Consider the following 17712-nt stretch of genomic DNA (forward strand, 5'->3'; position numbering starts at 1 on the left):
TTGTAGCACTAAAGGTGCATGGCACAAATATGGTATATAAATCTTTGTATATATAACAAACCTGGTATATATTCTGTCTCAAAACGTCTTCTTGTTTCAGTTATTAATGATATCCTGTTTTCCTGCAGAAAAATAAAATTACCAAAGACATAATCACTACAAGATACTATTTCAAACACTTCTTCCACACAACAGCTAGGCTGGCTTATGGCTTATCTGATTTTGTTTACTGGAACCCCAATATCCTCAAGTCAGTGTGAAATGCATACTTAAAATGACAAGGCAAACTATATCCGGGCACTTTCTTTGCCCAGGAATCTGGTTTCAATACCAACACTGAACAGAATTCAGAGTTCTTTCACATGAAACAACCACTCCTGGTTTCTCCAAACTTTCTTCATTTGAGAGTTAGTCTAGGGAAAAGGAAAACTTGTAACTACTACTAAGCCTGTGTTTTTGACTCTCAATTGCTTATGTGCTACAGATCATCCAGTGATCTACAAACAGATTCCAATCTGACTTTTGCTCACTTCTTCTACCACTCAGCAGATATAAGTCTAAGCATCATTATGGTGTAATGGAAAATATTCTCTTATCAATGACAACTACCCTGAGAAAGCCACTTTTTTCCATCTATTACTTTAAATTTCAGTCTTAAGAGTGTAAAAATGTTGTTAACTTTCTGGTGAATAGCAGCGGATCAAAGATCAAAATGAGTAAAATTACAACTTCTGGAGCACAATTATGGTTTTAGTATAACACTAGAGTTCAGATGTATCTGAAGAAATAATCATCTTCTAAATCAGATTTCGAGACAACACTCCTTAGGTGGATTACTAGGTAACCAAATCTGGGGTAGCGAAGGAAGTGACACAGAATTTTAATTAGCAAGGAATGACCTGTGCAATTTCAAATCAGATTAAGAGTCACTGTTTAAGATTCAGGAACCTCTGTTACCTTTGAAACTCCCCAAGCAGGATATCTATGGCGCACCATACTTTATAAAGTTGGTAATGCAACAAGTTAGTTTTTACTACTATGGGAGCTGCAGATCCTACTTCAATTCCTGGGTCAAGAATACGGAAAGTGTCCTACCAGATATGGATAGCCTTAAACTCCCATCAGTTCCTCCCACTAGCCATGTTAGCAGTGGCTGCTGACAGATGGAGCATTACACCATCTGGAAGGCCACAGGTTACCCCATCCTCGGACTTTATCATCTCCGTGCGACTTTCCCTCCTCGCAGAATCGCCCTTAATACACCCTTGAAACGCCATAACCCATTTCTTTCCCGAATTGGCACGATCAAGCTCAATTCGATCAAGAGGAAACACATATTTTGGCAAAATCGCCCCACCCCCAAACGGCCTCATCCCGGCCCGCCTCCAGAACTTGTCCCTCCGTATACCTCAGTCTGGTACCGTTTGCCCCACCCCCCGGCCCCCCTTGGCGGAAGCACTCCAGAGACACGAGTCAATTGTTCTGCCTGCCTCTCCTCTGGGGACGAAACCGGCCTCGCCGCCGCGCGGCTACTCACATCCGCCATGGTTGCGTCCGCACTGGCGGCGGCGGCAGCGCGCGAGAAAAAGCAACGACGGCAAGCGCGCGGGCGGAGGGGGCAGGAGCGAGGAGGCGCGTGACACGGGCTTAGGCAACGCCAGCCGCCAACCGGCGTCCCCCCGGCGCCCAGCGGCCGCTGCGAGACAGCCACTCCCTCCCACCAATCCCCGCCCTTCCCCTCACACCAGAGCCCTCCGAAATAAATACAAGCAGGTCACGCCGCTGCCGGCAACGCGCACGCGCACGCGCACGGGTGACAACCCCCCCCTTCTCCCTTCCCCCGCCTCCCCTCGTCCCTCGAAGCCTCGCCCACCGCTTTCCCGGCACCGCGGCACCCTATTGAAATCGTCAACCTTCCCGCCTCCACGTGCTGCCCCACCCGTTTCTCTCCAACGCCCAATGACGCTCGGCGCGCCGCGTTACGTAATGCGCCTCTGTCACGCCGTGCCCAGGATGCTTTGCGTGGCGGGATCTTCGGAGCGTTGGAGCGGCGGGCGCGTTAGGCGTGGTGGGGCAATCCTTGCGGAGGCAATGAATGAATAACGGGAAGGGGCTCTCTCGCCTTTTCTTCGCCCGCCCGCGCGCCCGCCCGCGCGCCCGCCCGCGTTAATTCAGGACTTGAGTCCAGTGGGGCTTGCTTCCAAGTAAGTTTGCGAAAGCTAATTTGCAGAAGGCAGCTGTATCCATCGTTGCAACAAAAGCTGCAAAGAGTCTTGTGGCTCCTTAAAAATTGACAGATTTCCTTTGGCATAAGTTTTTGTGGACTGTGGCCCATCTTACTGCATCAGATGGATGAAGTAATTATGCAAAATTTCAGGTTTATTCAGTACAGTATATATGGGGTTGGCTCTGGGAGACTTGTAAACAGTGAAGTCAGAAGGAAACTCAATGCTACAATTGTTATCACTTCTTTCTTGATTTAATTTTATCTTTGCTTTACAGTTCTTCTCCTATCTACTATATAGACTTAAAGTTTTCTGTAACACTTACTATACCTGACGAAGTGGGTTTAGTCTGCAAAGTTGATACCAGAAGAAATGTGTTAGTTTTTAAGATGACATATGAACTCTTCATAGGCTATTATTAAAGTAGCAGCCAAAGAGTTAAGCTTTGAAGAGGGTTAGGGTTAGGTTTGATTCCATTGAATGTGCAGATTACCTAGATTAAAGACTGCAGTCTTAAATACTGTTGCCAAAATGTTTCCGTTTTACTCCTTGGCAACTATGTTTACAGGTGTATTGAAAGAGTTATCAGTTGTGTGAACATTTGAGATGACAAGACTGATCCTTTTTTAATTTGGAAATAAAATGATTGGTAACATATTGCAGTGTCACTAAACACTACTTTTATTTTTTCAGATTGGAAAAATGCTGTTTGGAGGAAATACAAAATTGGACAGAGGAATGTTCTTAAGGGAAATAAGTGGAGTTGCCTGTCGGTGTACCATGGATATTTTTTGAAGAAAAATGTTAACAGATCAACAAGAGAAGCTGTTGTCTTATAATGGGGAACTCCTTATTTTTGAACTGTCAAAAGGCAAAACCTCACAGGGTGACATTACAAGAACAAGCACATTACATGTCACTCGAAGGACTTTTGACAATGGTACTAAATCGTTCATTGAAACATCCACTGGGTCATTTAGCATGTGTGGAAAAGATGTTGAAATGATTCATTGCAATTGTACGTCTGACTTCAGGACAGGAATTCTTCATCCCTGTATTCTGTTGAAAAGGAAAAAGAAGAAGAATATTAAATATATTCTACTACTGCTTCACAATTGCAATAAATTTGAGCAGCTGATTCAGTTTAAACTTGACTATGAACTTGAGGAACCTGTAAAATTACTTGCAGGCCCAACAGTTGTATGGACCTATGAAAAAAAATTGTTCTATATCTCTTCCCAAGCTAGTAGTGTTTCATGTGCCCCTATTCAGTTTTCTTCTATCAAATGGGCAGGTGAAATTGAGGGTGAAGGGAGTGTTGTTTTAGGTATCAGAGATGCTTGTTTGCCGAAAGGAGAAAATGGCCCAAGTGTTGCCAAATCAGATGTCCTTATCTGGGGAAGCGAGTGTTCTTTGTATGTGGTACAGAAACAGAAAGTGCTAACTAGTGCTAATTTTGTGCCCCATGCTTATAGTAGCGTAATATCTTGTGTGGACATTTCTAAAGCCACAGTGGTGAGAGGCAAGTTTAAGACATCAGTTTTTGCAGTCACATGCAAAAGCCAGCTGATCTTTTTCCAAGATGGTAAGCCTAAAGACATTCAGCAGCTTCAATTCGAGAAGCCTTGTTCAGTACAAATAGCAACAGTGGAAGGAAACAACCAGTTGGTGGTTGTGGCATTTACTTCAGGAGATGTGTGTGCAATATGGAAACATAATTTGCAGGTATTGAACTCTCATTCTAAACTATTGGTGTGCTTAGAATTTTGAAGCCTATTTTGATATACAAACTGGGTCTTCATTTAACATGAATCATAAAGCTTATTTTTGCTATAGAGCTTTGGCTTTTGGGTGGTATAGAAATAATTTTATGCGTATCTTTTCATCAAATACAGAAATATCTTATTTAATCTCTGCTAAGCTGTGTTGCACACTGAGAATTGAATGCTCAGTGCCAGGCATGGCTTATGTCATTGAAACTGGATGGTAGGGGGTTGTGCAAAGGTCACTACACCTTCACACACATCCTGCTGCCAAGGCTTGACCAACAAGCTGTGGCTAGGTGTTGAATATTCAGAATGGCTGGTTACATGCATTACATGGCTTTTTTGAACCAGCCCTACATGTCCCATGTAAGGAAAAATGAATTTTAAAAGTAAAGTAAAAATAATATAATTGAAGTAAATTTAAGATCTTACATCAATGCATAGCAGTTTATAAAATGCCTGTGTTCCATCTACAAATGTATCACACAACTTGTTGATATTCTTCATTGCTTGAAATTTTCACTACAGCAGAAATTCCTAGCGGCAGTACAGTGTGGTCCAGCCGCTGCTATGCTGTAATATTTTAACCTTGTGACCTAGTTACTTCAAATAATATTTTCATTAGATGCAAACAATATCAGTCCATATAGAAATTTCCACATGTGAATCACCCATATATTTTGGCCATTCATATGCATAAGCTCGTACAAAAGCTGAAAACACACCTCTAACTGTACTTTATTTTACAGGTGGCGTGTTTCTGGAAAAATGTAAGGTCTGTACTGGTAGATGATTTTGCTGGCGTTGGAACTGAACAAATCTTGATTCTTTTAAAGACAGGCTCTGTTTCAGAAAGCTTAAATACATTCCAAGTAACAGACTTTGGAAAGGTTCACTATATGGTAAGATTCAGTGCATAAATAACTGGGAAAGGTATTTCTAAAAACAGAGTTATCCAGGACTCCATTTCATGCTTAACATTGCTTTTTTCACGGACTAGTGGTGTGGCCTCCGTTAGCTAGTGTCTTCAGTGAAGACTGATTCAGATTGGCAGACTGAGCAACATTAGATATGTCAAGCTCCTACAAAACTATACTTTTACAGCTTTTAGATAAAACTTGTTAGATTTTTTCTTTTTCAAAAATAGCAACAATTTGGCTTTGAAAGTAGATGCATTTATCCTAATGTTTGTTCAGTTATATTCTATTTTTGTAGAACACAAGACAGTGTTCAAGGCAATCTTCCATTTGAGCACTGATCAATTCTTGCTTAGTAAGGTTGCTCAAGATTATATGGAGTCCATACCCCTTGCACATGCCTATACAAGTTCATATTTGGAAAGCTTATTTTGAAGGAAGAAATCCAGTGACTTGTTTGTTTACACAGGCAGATAACATCTGAAGGTACATAGTAAATTGAAGCCCATGTAATTAAAAGCTAAGGTTCCAGTCCTGAGATAATGTTGCACAATGTCGGACAACCTGAAGAAGCACATTTGTATTCCTAGGCTGCCTGGAAGATACATTCTTGCCTGTCAGTAATATAAATCAGAATAATATTGGATGGTTTGCATTCCAAATATGTATCACAATGCAAATACATGTCTGCATCTAAGCTACACATGCTTCCCTGTGAAGGGAATCTACAGATACTTTTTTTCACATGCAGATCTCCTTTGCCATCCATCATGTAATTCTATATTTCATCATATTTAGATTTTATATAATTACATATTCAGAATACAAAATATGTGTACCTTCTAATTAACCTCTTTTACCTTTGTGCAACCCTAACCCATTTTTCCATAGAAGGAGTCTAATTGCCAGTTTAGGACCCTGTGACTTTTACATCTCACAGAGCTTCTGTAACTGTATGTCACTTGCTGTCAGACATAGAGTTAATGTGTGTTGTCTTTCTTTAGGGTAATACAAGCTATGAAGATGATTCATCTTCAGAAGTGCTCCAGGAGAATCGCTTTCTTACCATCAAAGCACTTGAAGGAAGATTACAGGTTTAATGTCCTGCATTTAACTCTCCATATGTCTTGGCGATGGAATATTTTGCATTAACTTTCATGTATTATGTACTTTATTTTCAGTTACTTTGTAGATGGCTGTTAATGCAGAAAGTTTGATTTTTCAATATTGTAAGCATGACTGAATATAAGTGAATATTGTTGACTTAATGGGGTTTTAGCTATTAGAGTATTTGCTATCTAAAATTCTTAAAAGCATATTTTAAACTACTAAGCACAGAAAAAAGAGAAATTATTTTTGAAGAATATGCATGTAAGTCCCACCATGTTCAAAGGGGATTACTGCCAGGTACAAGTGCATGGAATTGCAGTTTTACAGAGCAAAAGACACAGAAAAGATTGCTATTGGATCTGGGGTGAACTGATGGCCATGCCTAATTGTATTAGAAAATATCTGGAAGGTAGGAAAGAAAGAGCTGTTGCCCACAATTCACATGTTTCTCTATCTTAGCTTTGCACAGTCCTTCTTCCTCTCTCTTCAATAGGTGCCAGGGGAGGAACAGGTACCTCTTGCTGGAGGTCTGAACTGGTCATTGCAGCACTCTTACCCTTTTCAGATCTCACCACCTTCTTGCCAGAGGCTTGAATAAATTGTTTGCAGAGAGCTTGCCCTTTTTCTTTCCTACAGTTCATCTGTTTTGGTGCTCTCGGTCCCCACCATATGATATGATTTTACACTAATCCTGGGATTGGAAAAGAGTGGAACTAAATTGTTTAAAATCATCATGCACTTGGAAAAACTGCTTCATGGGAAGCCACTGTATGTCACATCAGACTATTTGTAGTCCAGTAAAAATAAGATTGAACTTAAATCCAACAACTATTTTCTGAGAGAGAGATCAGGTTAGCATTAGAACATGCTAGAAGGATCATTGTCCAGCTTTATGCAAAATATCACCCTTTCAGCCCCAATTGTAAATGGCTGAAAAATAAGTGATTTGATGCTGTACTATCTCTGCTTTTATGCCATCAAATAAATCCCTGTTCTTTTTGGAAATTGGGGTTTCATTTTTGTCTCTTGTCAACACAATTATGGAAAAACTAAATAAAAAACTAATACTTCTAGAGCAGATCTTATACATTTTCTTTGCTCTAGTAGCTTTATCATCTTATGTTTTAAGTAGCTCTGTTTCCTTTCTTTCCCTCAGCCTGATAAACTGCCTGCTGCCAGGTGACAATTGAAGGAGAAAGGAGCTGGCTTCTTAGTACAGCTGGTGATGGCTTTGTTTCCTTTGTTAGACTTAATAGCTTTTGTGTATATTTAAGTGGAAGAAAACCCAACAACAATCACATTTGCCTTCAAGAAAAGGAAACTTTCTGAAATGAGGGAACTAGAACAAAGGAAGTGAAGAAATTTAAATCATTTCAAAATACTTGGGGATTACCACAGTAATAGAAGGTCAGCTAGAACGTTAGAAAAGGTAGCAGCAAGAAGTTGCTGGCATGGTTGACTAGCAGTGACAAGGAAGCCATTCAAGAGGGAGCCTTATTTAGAAAATGGAAGTCTTGTCCAAATTTGGAAACCAAAAGGGCACATAGATTTGCATAAAGGGAATGCTAGCAGACAACAAAATATGTATTTAAAGAGAGAATGAGGAGACTATATCTCTAACAACATCAAAGCTAACAATAAAGTACTTTTTAAGTATATTAGAAGCATGAAACCAGCCAGGGAGACAGTGGAACTGATGGGTAACAATGAGGTTAAAAGAGTGCTTACTGAAGGAGAATAAAGAGATTATGGAGATGCTGAATTAATTCTTTCTATCTGTCATAATTGTAGAAGGAATATTAGATATCTTTGTCTGAACTAATGTTTTCTGTAATAGAGTCTAAAGAACAGGAGTAAATAATTGCAACCAAAACTGAAGTGTTTTGTCTTATTAAGAATTTGAGAATTAATAAACTGTTAGGCCCAGATAATAACCATCCTAGGTTTTTAAAGAGCTCAAATATGAAACTGCTGATCTTCTATCAAGCATGTGCCATGCACCCAAGCACTGAATAATGGCCAATGTAACACCCATATTTAAAAAGGTATCCAGGGTCCTGAAAGCTACAGAATGTTAACTAATATCTCTTCGGATAGATGTTGAAAATGTTGTTAAAGCTGAAACTAGTGAGCATATAAAAAGAGAAGCCCTGCTGGAAAAAAAAATCAGGATGGTTTCCACAAAGAGCAGTCTCTATAACCTTTTAAAGTTCTTTGGGAGTGTCAAGATGGTCCAGAAGATAGTTTATTTGGACTTTTGAAAGGTTATCGACAAAGTACTTCACTGGAGAGATGAACAAACTGAGCAGTCATGGAATGCACGGAGAGGTCCTGTTATGGATCAATAGTTAGTTAAAGAACAGAAAGTGGAAGATAGGAATAAATGGTAAATTCTCCCAATAGAGAAAGAGAAACAGTGGTGGTCCCACAAGTATTTGTATTGGAAACATTCCTTTTCAGCTTATAAATAATGTGGAGTTAGAAGTGAACAAAGAAGTGACCTCATTTGTTGATGGCATCAGAATGAGAATTTTTTTCTGTATTCTATCAATGTTGTCATTATCCTGATATGAAAGGATTTCTAGTTTCAAAGTTAGGAAATTGGTGATTTTCTTAAAATGACAGCAAGATCTACAAGGCTGACTTCATAGTGAGCCATAATGTGTTTCATCAGAAAAGGTTCCATAACGTTATTGGTATCAAGAACCTTTAATTCTCTTTTATATTATATAGGCTGGCTTTGCTTCTGTTCGAGAACTACAACAGCATTTACGGCTCAAAGAAAAAGTTCTGATGCAAAGCTGTGATGCTTTAATAGACATTGTTCAAGATCAGAAACATAGTCTTCCACGTGCAGTAAAGGTAAAATACATGAAGAGGCATTGAAAGGTGGGTGGGTGGACTGGTAAACAGAAGTGTTTCCTTGGTTCCCATCCTTTTATATTGATTACCAGCAAGAGTTTTGAGACTGTGGGTGCTACAATAATCTAACAGGAGAAGGCAAGCTGGTATTCCCCATATGTTTTGACGTAAAACTCTCAGCAGCTCCAGCAATCATGTCCAATGGTCAAGCATTACAGAAACTGAATCCAATACATTTGGAGCCTAAATTAATGAATTAATTTTCCTTTCACATAGTTTGACCCAATTGTTTTCATTAATGAAAACAGAAGTAACAGTGAGTCCAGTTATACCAATGTTAGCCCGATTTTAACAAAGTATAGGTCCAGAATGTTGCTCTGGAGTACAAACGCTGAACAAAATTATATTTTCAGCACAAAAAGGTAAAATCACTAATGTTCTTCTGTAGTTCATATTTAATATGCTATCTGGGCATCAGTTTTCTCTGAACTGGAACTAAAGGAACATTCAGCAGAGTTATAAGTTTTGAAGCTTTCAGGTCATTTCTGTTGTAAATACAATGTGGAACATACTATAGTAATTCTAATTCTTTTTAGAATTGATCTCATAGCCAAATACATTTTAAAAAGCACTGGTTTCCTTGTGACCATCTCAAATTCTGCTTCAGCAGCTGAGCATCTTGTGTAAATATATTTGTCTTTTCATGTAAGGATGGTCTTGTTGCTCTCTGGGATGAAACAGAGAAAACTTTTGATAATGACATATCAACACCATCTAAAGACCCAGAACACCTTATAGAGGAGGTTTGGTATCGTGTCGTGGAGGATAACTTAATAGTTGGAGTGAAACTAATGGAAGCATTTGAAATGTAAGTAGTTTAATTGCTAACTGAGTCAAACGTTATTTAGCACTATGATAGTTCAAGTGTCTTTTATGAAAAAGTGTGAGGTACATTTTAATTTATTTTTAGTATAAAGTTAATATGAAGAAATGTTCAATTACAAAAATATGAAAAACAGAGCCAACCCTACGTATTAAAAAAGTTTATGTGCATTGTGTTTTTTATTTTAAATAGGATGGTTAGTGATGTCAGTTTATCTCTGATACTGAACCGGAAACGCCATTCTGTTTCTCCAGTTAAATGCCAGTGTAAAGTATTTACGTTGAAGAAAGCCACGCTAGCAGATTGTGCGTCGCATTGGCAAGTGGAACAGTTACCTAAAAGGATCAAGTTAGATTGTGTTCCTTTTCATGATGACAATGGAGATCTTTCTTGGGTGAAAGGAGATAAAACAAAAATCTTTACTGCAGTTACTTACCTGCCCTCTTTCTTGGCGTTGCATCAAGTACATTGTAAGGTACTACTGCATGCAAAGAAGAAAAGTTGTGGAGATGAAAATCAGCAGAAAAGTGAGAAACTGACTTTACTGTGTGGAGATATTAAATTAAGTCTGGCAGAGATTTCTACTGGGACATATGCAATAGATCTGAAAGATTATAAAGATACAGGTAATTGGAACTTGATAGAAGTGGTTTCTTCATGTACTTCTATTTTTTATATCAATGATGAATATATGCGTTGCTTTGCATTATGTTTATGTCTATCTCTTAAAATCTAAAACCATCATTTTAACTGAAAGAGAACAGTATATGAAATACTGATTGCAATTTGCAGTCCTCATAAGGAACTGAACCTGAAATGGATTTATTCAGGAATATCAGCATAAGGAGTTCATGGGTCCATTTAGCTTGGTGGTATTAACATGAACTGCCAGTAGCTCTCCAGGGTTTCAGGCAGAAATTTTTACAGCCCTGCCTGGAAATGCTAGAGGTTGAACCTGGGACTTTCTGTACACAAACAAGTGCTCTGTCACTGAACTTACCCCTCTTCTAGATTTTTAGCCTGCTTTGTACCAAAGATCAGATTAACAGTAACTGTAGAACAAGCCCTTCTAAAACCCACAATGAACACTAAACACTTGTCACTGTATTAAATGTGTCTCAACCCACTCAAAGTCCTTATAAGGTTTCTCAATGAGGGATTAGAACTTTATGTGTATCTGTGAGAATGTGAATGCATAATTCTGAATTAGCAACCACAATGTCCCAGAGGTTCTTCTTTGTTGATAATAGGGATGGTATGCTGGGCATGGGAAGGGATGTCCTTGAATAAGCAACACTACAATGTATATCTACTATAAAGTAGGAACTTAGATTGAAAGTATTTCTTCAGTCCTTACAAGTGTAACAGAAATCATGTCAAACATTTTCTAAAGGAAAATAAAGGAGCCTATGGGAATAATGTTTTATTATTTCAGATTCCTTAGCATACAGTGTATGAAATGAAGATATGCAGTGATGGATGCTTTAAATACTTCTACATGCCTCTTAAATCTCATGAATGATTTTCTGTCCCTCTGTAGGCTCCTTGAAAGATCTTGTTGCACTTTGTGCCTTGTCACATAAGCTGGCATTTCAAATAACCTCGGACTACACCCTGATAGTTATAAACACATGGCTAACAAAACAAATGGAGTGTACACCAATCAAGGAATGTCCTGATTATGTGATTTGTTGTAAATCTGGGAATCTGAATGGCACTCTCTTTAAGTGGAATCCAAAGGGACCATTTGAAGGAACCTTAACAATTTTTTGCAGGTAATAGCAGTTGAAAGTCTGGAAATACTTTGTTTGCTGCTTAACAAGTCCTAAAGTAGTTGCTTCATAGGTATACTACAGCAGTCCAGGGCAATAGCTGTACTGTGCCAACTGAGATGAACTTATCTTGCTTAAGCATTATAATTGCCTGCATAGATGAGCATGTAAATTTGAAAGATTGCAAATGCTGGTAGAGTGGCTTAATGCAACTACTGGAAATAACGATTAAGTAAATTTGAAGCAAGGCACACTGAGAATTAGTGCACCAACAATCCCTCTTCCTAGAGATGTTTGATCTGGCCACAGATTTATTTAAATCCTAATAGGACTGCTGCAACGTACTGTATGGGGACTGCATTTGAAAAGTGTTTGAAAACTTCAGCTTATTCAGAATGTTGTGGCCAGGCTATTGACCAAGGCTGATTAGACAAAGCACATGATACATCTTTGTTACAGCAGCTTCACTGGCTACTGTCCTATTTCCAGGCACTGTTTAGAATGCTACTTATAAGGTGCTAAAAGGCTTGGGACCAGCCTATCTAAAGGGCTACCTTCTCTTATACAAGTGTTCCTTGGTTTCATGATCTTTGGTGGAAAGGCCCTTTCCTGGGTCCTGCTGCTATTGGAAAAATGTTTATTGGGATCATTTCTTCAACGGTTTCTCCCAAACTTAGGAAATCCCTGCTGAGAGAAGCTAGGTTATTCTCCACAAGCAAATACATTTTTATTCTGGCAGGCTTTAGTCATAAGCTGTTGTGTTGCTGAAGCGAGTTTGACTTAGTGAATTAGTTTGATATTGTCTATAATTTTATTTTGTTTTAATGGAGATATTTTTCTGTTTTGTTAATCAGTATTTCATTGTTGGCTGGCAAGTCAGGTATAAATTAAATATGAATTCAAGGAAGAAACAAGCAGGGAGGAAGTGTTTAGGAAACGAGTTAGAAAGGAAATCAGTGCAACATAATACACTGAACTTCCTCTGAATTTTACACAATTCACTTAAAGGATATCTTCATGAATCATTTTGTACAGGACAGATGTTTGCTGTGGAAATGATTGAATATTCAAGCATCCTACCCCCAGTGGGAGCTTTTAAAAGCAAGAAACTGTCAAGTCATGAAACAAATCTTTGTTGTATCTTACTATGCAAACATACAGTAAGATTGCACTGGTGTATTCAGCTCACTGAATGGCTTCAAAATATCCCCCTATAAAGTCTACAACTATAGAACAAATTGGACTCTTATGTTGGTTTTGAATACAATATTTAAACAGATTGTTATGGTAAGCTTCTCCAGCAGGTTCCCCCTAGAAGTGTTGTGACTAGTGTTCTCTACAAACACCATGAGAATGTTTGAGCTAGTGCCCTCCAGGTATGTATTCCTAACACAATTGGAGGGCACTAGTTAAGGGAAGCCTTGTTTAAGGTATAACTGGAGCTTGCAATTTTACTTACTTTCTAGGCAATTTTTCAGTTAGTGGCCACATTTGTGCAAAGTGATAGGCCAGAATTCCAACAAATCCTGGTTCACCCTTCCAAAGCAATTGTGCTCATGTAACACTGATTTCTCCCAATTGGTTATTCCTATCAGTAGGAGCAGTTTCAGAAAACGTGACCTTGCCAAGAGGAAAAGGCTTAATATCACATCCAAGCTAAATTGTAAGAAGCCTGGAAACTGGTTCAGACCCCACCCAGCTTTCTTCCCCTGACAAATTCCTGGTTACTGGAATAGCTTCTGTTCATGAGAAGCCAAACAGGGAGCATCCACCAGGATGATTGCTTATGGGACAGTAAGCCAGAATTCATTGATGTTCTGACTGATCATTGTTTAGTGCAAAGGTGGCCAATGAAGCATTTGCTGTTGAGGTCCTTTTCAGCCTTGCTTTTCTCTAACTTAGCATTTGTTCCAGAAAGATTTTTTTTTTCATCTTTCAGTTAAAGCCAGAATAGGTTGCTTTGCCATTACCAACTTTCTGTTTTAAACCGTTCTGTTGATAAATTTTAATACACATTGATAACTGACTTTGTTATAAATTTGCCTCACAGGCATCAAACTGTCTTGTTCCAGTGTCTTCATAACCTCATTGAATCACTACCACCAAACTGCAAGATAAAACATCTAAAGATAGGAAGCAAGAAGGTACTTGCTGAACAGCTTGCACTTGCCATAGTGAATGAAATCGTTACTCTCCGGCATTCCTTCTCTTCAGCACTAAGTCAAACTGAAAGCAAATTGTCTCTCAGTTATGAGGAAACCAGTGAAACAACCAGTATCTCTGCAATGCAGCACGTCAGAGAAGCCTTTAAAAAGGCACAAAAGCAAACCATGCTGGGTATGAACCAAACAATAAGTGGTGCCTTATACAGAGGACTTGTTTCGAATGTATTTGAATCTCAGCTGAATTCTGACATGATTTCATGGCAATGCTCTTCGCTCTTTTAATTTTGTTTGGAGTTACTTATTAACAAAAATGATAATGCAATGCACTGTAATGACCACATTCAGGTGTCTGGAAATCATATATGGTAAATGCATGATGAGGAGGTACATGGGCAAGTCATCATTCTTCAGAAAGTATCCCTTCATAGAAATGCTTGAAATAGTGGAATCAGGTAGCATGTTCCTTCAACTGTGTTGAAGATGGAGAGTTTCTGAATGCCTGATTAGAATTTATGCTAATTCATATTTATGATTCAATGACTTTCTTTTAGTAGTGCTGTTCTGTTAGTGTAAGTGATTACAAGGATGTTATTTTGCAAATTTTCAAATGGATATATAGAAAAGCCTATATTTTGGCTGAATGGATGTATGCTTACCTATTTATATGCCTTTTGTCCATATTCTGTATTTGCACCCTTGCTGGTAAATCTCTTCCTAGAAAAGCAGATGGAGTCTTTGGTGGAGGAAAAGGGAGTGATAGGACCAGGAAAGCCTGAAGAGGCATTTGGAATTTCTTGACTCTGTAATATCTAGGTCAGGTATAAGATGGGATCCTGTTTCCACTGGAACATGCTGCTGCTCACAGTAGTTAACACAGATTTTTAACCAAGTTTTATTTCACAACACTTCTGGGGAAAACTCTTATGGTAGATACTTTCAGCTTAAGGCAATTCCACTTGTGCATTTATTTTTAAATAGCTGTCCACTGTAACTTGTTATATTAATCTGTCACAACAGGCATGGGCAATTGCCTTGAGCGAATGGAGGTTCAATATCCAGGTTAATCTGTTCAGTTAATATGCACTAGGGAGGCAGTTTCATATATTGGATGTTGTAAGAGGTGCTGTCTCTATATATGGATACTCGGAAGCCAACCATATTTGAGCGCTTGCTGAATGATTGAATAAAAATATTTTTCTATCATGTGACATTTTTACTTTTGAAATAACTGAGCAATAAAACTGCTATTGGCTTTCATGTTAATATTTTTTTCTTTAACTCTTAATTGAAAATATGTAGTATGGACCAAATTGCATTTTCGTATCAATCATAGTTTACCTGAAACAATCCTTAAAATCATAACATTTCAATTCATCCATATTTGATTCCATTCTGATTTTAATTCTGAAATTCAATTGGTCCCTCTGTTTCAGCTCAACGTGTTGAATGAAAACTGCTAATGATTCTTGTAATTTTCATGAGTACTGTGAAATTTAATCTACATAATTAATATTGCTTGGGTAACCTTGACCCTTTAGGTAAACCTACTTTTTAGAGTTGTTGGGAGGACATATAATATGTAGTATTACTACAGAGTAATACTACATATTAGTATTAAAAGTACTACAGAGATGAATCAGAAAATACTGCCAGTTGTACAGCTTGAGCTGTGATTTCAAACTTGTTTCAGACTATTCCGAAAGGGTTGGTGTGGTAAAAATGCAATGAGTTTTAAGTGGCCCAGTTTCAGGACTGGGGTAGGATAGTCACTGAAATTACTTCAATAGGTTTGTCACTTTTTGTCTTCCCATGGCAGGAGTGGACAGCTTGTGGGTCAAAACATCTGGATCAGCCCTACCCAGCATGGTTTAGGCTGCGGGATGATGGAGTTGTGGCCCTACAAGTGTTTTACTGACAAGTTGCCCACCCCTCTCTTGTGGGTACACTTCTGTTATATGTGACCAGAAATGCCCCAAAGAACCTTCAAAGACACCTGTTTAAGTTTTCATTCTCTAAGGAAGGGCATGAGTCATAAATTTTCATTGGCCAACCATTTATCATATTCCAAATGAAACCTTTGTTTTATGTTTCTAAACATAAAACATAATTTCTAATATGCAAACCCAACATTTTCCTTTAAGCATTACTCCTGGATCTCCTCTCAGTACTTTTCCCCATCCACAACTTTTATGTATATGAGGTGGGCCAAAACCCATGTTTTGCCTTGTTTTCACAAAATAATTTTGCTCTACTGACTGCTTTGAGGCAATGTAGCACACAAATAGCAGGGGTTCAACAATTTGATCAGCCCCAGCCAGTATTACCAGTGGTTAAGATTTATGAGAATTACAATCCAAAACATTTGGAAAGCACTAAGTTGTCTATTGTTACAGTATGATATAATTGCTGCATTTATGTTTTCAGACTCAGCTGCTAGAGTTGCTGAGCAACTCATGGCTTCTAATGAAAATGGATTTCTAATGTATCCAACCTTGCAGTGTACATAAATGCATGTTTTAATGTTTGCCTTGCTTTTACACATGTGATTTGTAAACTGAATCATTTCTAAAGGCTGCATTACAGAAAACTTCTGAATATGCCCACATTATATATCTTCTGAATATGCCAGCATGATATATAACTTTTCAGAGAACACTGTTTATTCCCTGACTGCAAAATTATTCTCTACTTCATGTGTATCCGTGCAATAATTGAGACTTCTTGGCAACTGTATATGGTTGTTGTCTCATCAATAACCCTGAAGGGTTACAAATACGTTTTTTTTCCAAATGTTATTTGGAGCCATTTATCACAGGTCTTGTGCACTTTAGCTCCCATCATCCCCAGCCAAAAAGGTCAAAGGATTAAGGCTTCTGGGAGTTGTAGTCCAAAATATGTGGACGGCTGGTTGCAGAAGCACAGGTTTTATGGGGTACCAGTTGGTGTTTCCTTTTTGGAAATCGATAAGAAATCTAGGGATTTTTATTAGTCTTAGTCTAAGTCCTTCCTAGCTTTAACTCTTAATTTTTTATTCAATTGTGGATAGTTATCAACAGATATTTTAAAAATTCTCCTACTAGCCACTGCTTTTGATGTATGAAATAGAGCTAGGATTAAAGATTCAACTGGGGATATTCGTCAACATCACTCATTTTTATGTCTGTCATTCTCTGATAAAAGGAGTTTGCTGCCTTCTGTAAAAGTCCTGTATTTTCATTATTTGCATTAGCGTTCAGCTTAGGTAGCTGGATTTCAATCTTTCATATTCCTAGAGGATCTGAAATCATGAATGCTATAGGATTCTCAGCATTTGTTTACATCAGGAGACATTAATGCCTGAATAAAAATATTCACAAATCCTGCAATCTTTAAGTTAATAGTGCTTCTCAAAGGCAGCAGAGCCTGCCATGTAAGCATGCATTGGTGCAGAGACATACTGCTGTAGACTCTTGTCTCTTTTAATAAGAGTGCTGCAAAAATATTTATCCTAGCCAAACAATCCAGAAAAAAGCATCAAGGATACTAGCTACCTCTGAAAGGTCTAGCAGAACCAACAGGCATTTCCCCCCACCTATTCATTTCCCGCTGTGGATCATCTGCCAAGGTTATCAAAGCCATTTATGTACCAAAACCAGCCCTGAGGCTGTACTGAAATGGGTAACCATGATGGAAAGTGTTAAGTAGTAGACAGTAACAATGGTTTGACCCGAGCCTCTCATTTGCTTATATTAGCGTTCTTGAAACTTAGAATGGGAACATTTTTCTCCTTTATAGGAAACCCGAAGTAGTGCTAAACAGATGAGTATGTTGTTCTTATGTTTCTAAATAGAATAAGGATATGCACATAATTTTCCTTACCATCACTTTGGAGCTGTTCTTTGAGTAGGTTTTTCTCCCTCTTATGGTCAAGACATTTTCCCTTGGAGACAAGGTGGAGCCTAGCTTTGGATTTTTAATGTCCCCCCATTGATTATAATACAAGGGTAGGCAATCTCTGGCCCTCCACATGTTG

At 38.4% G+C, this 17712-nt stretch overlaps 2 protein-coding genes across 6 annotated transcripts in view; one reads left to right on the forward strand and one right to left on the reverse strand.

Annotated features, from left to right (window-relative positions):
- The window catches only part of MOSPD2 (motile sperm domain containing 2), a 61543-nt gene extending 59865 nt beyond the window's left edge, over positions 1–1678 (reverse strand). For 4 of the 5 annotated variants that reach the window (XM_044430323.1, XM_044430310.1, XM_044430330.1 and 1 more), the window contains exons 1-2: positions 1538–1678; positions 62–122 (exon numbers count right to left, since the gene is read on the reverse strand). In XM_044430323.1, the coding sequence (XP_044286258.1) occupies positions 62–122; positions 1538–1546 (70 nt within the window). In that variant the 5' untranslated portion in view covers positions 1547–1678. Of the gene's footprint in view, positions 1–61; positions 123–269; positions 1353–1537 lie in introns of those variants that run through there. The other variant, XM_044430317.1, reaches the window with a different exon arrangement.
- A 1318-nt stretch (positions 1679–2996) lies between these two features.
- FANCB (FA complementation group B) lies at positions 2997–14844 on the forward strand. Its single transcript, XM_044449532.1, has 8 exons — positions 2997–3950; positions 4741–4893; positions 5913–6002; positions 8752–8880; positions 9591–9748; positions 9956–10389; positions 11304–11538; positions 13586–14844. Exons 1-8 carry the CDS (start codon positions 3027–3029, stop codon positions 13980–13982), a joined length of 2520 nt encoding a protein of 839 aa, XP_044305467.1. The 5' UTR covers positions 2997–3026; the 3' UTR covers positions 13983–14844.
- Positions 14845–17712: the final 2868 nt, after the last annotated feature.

This window comes from Varanus komodoensis, unplaced genomic scaffold (genome assembly GCF_004798865.1).
Source record: "Varanus komodoensis strain SLA01 unplaced genomic scaffold, ASM479886v1 scaffold1, whole genome shotgun sequence".
NCBI classification, from domain to species: domain Eukaryota; kingdom Metazoa; phylum Chordata; class Lepidosauria; order Squamata; family Varanidae; genus Varanus; species Varanus komodoensis.

Excerpts from the sequence above, each read along its gene's own strand:
- FANCB (XM_044449532.1), top strand. The coding sequence starts at position 3,027 with ATGTTAACAGATCAACAAGAGAAGCTGTTGTCTTATAATGGGGAACTC. Across the intron at positions 8,881-9,590 it reads GTCTTCCACGTGCAGTAAAG|GATGGTCTTGTTGCTCTCTG; the intron begins GTAAAATACATG and ends TTTTCATGTAAG. Across the intron at positions 9,749-9,955 it reads CTAATGGAAGCATTTGAAAT|GATGGTTAGTGATGTCAGTT; the intron begins GTAAGTAGTTTA and ends TATTTTAAATAG.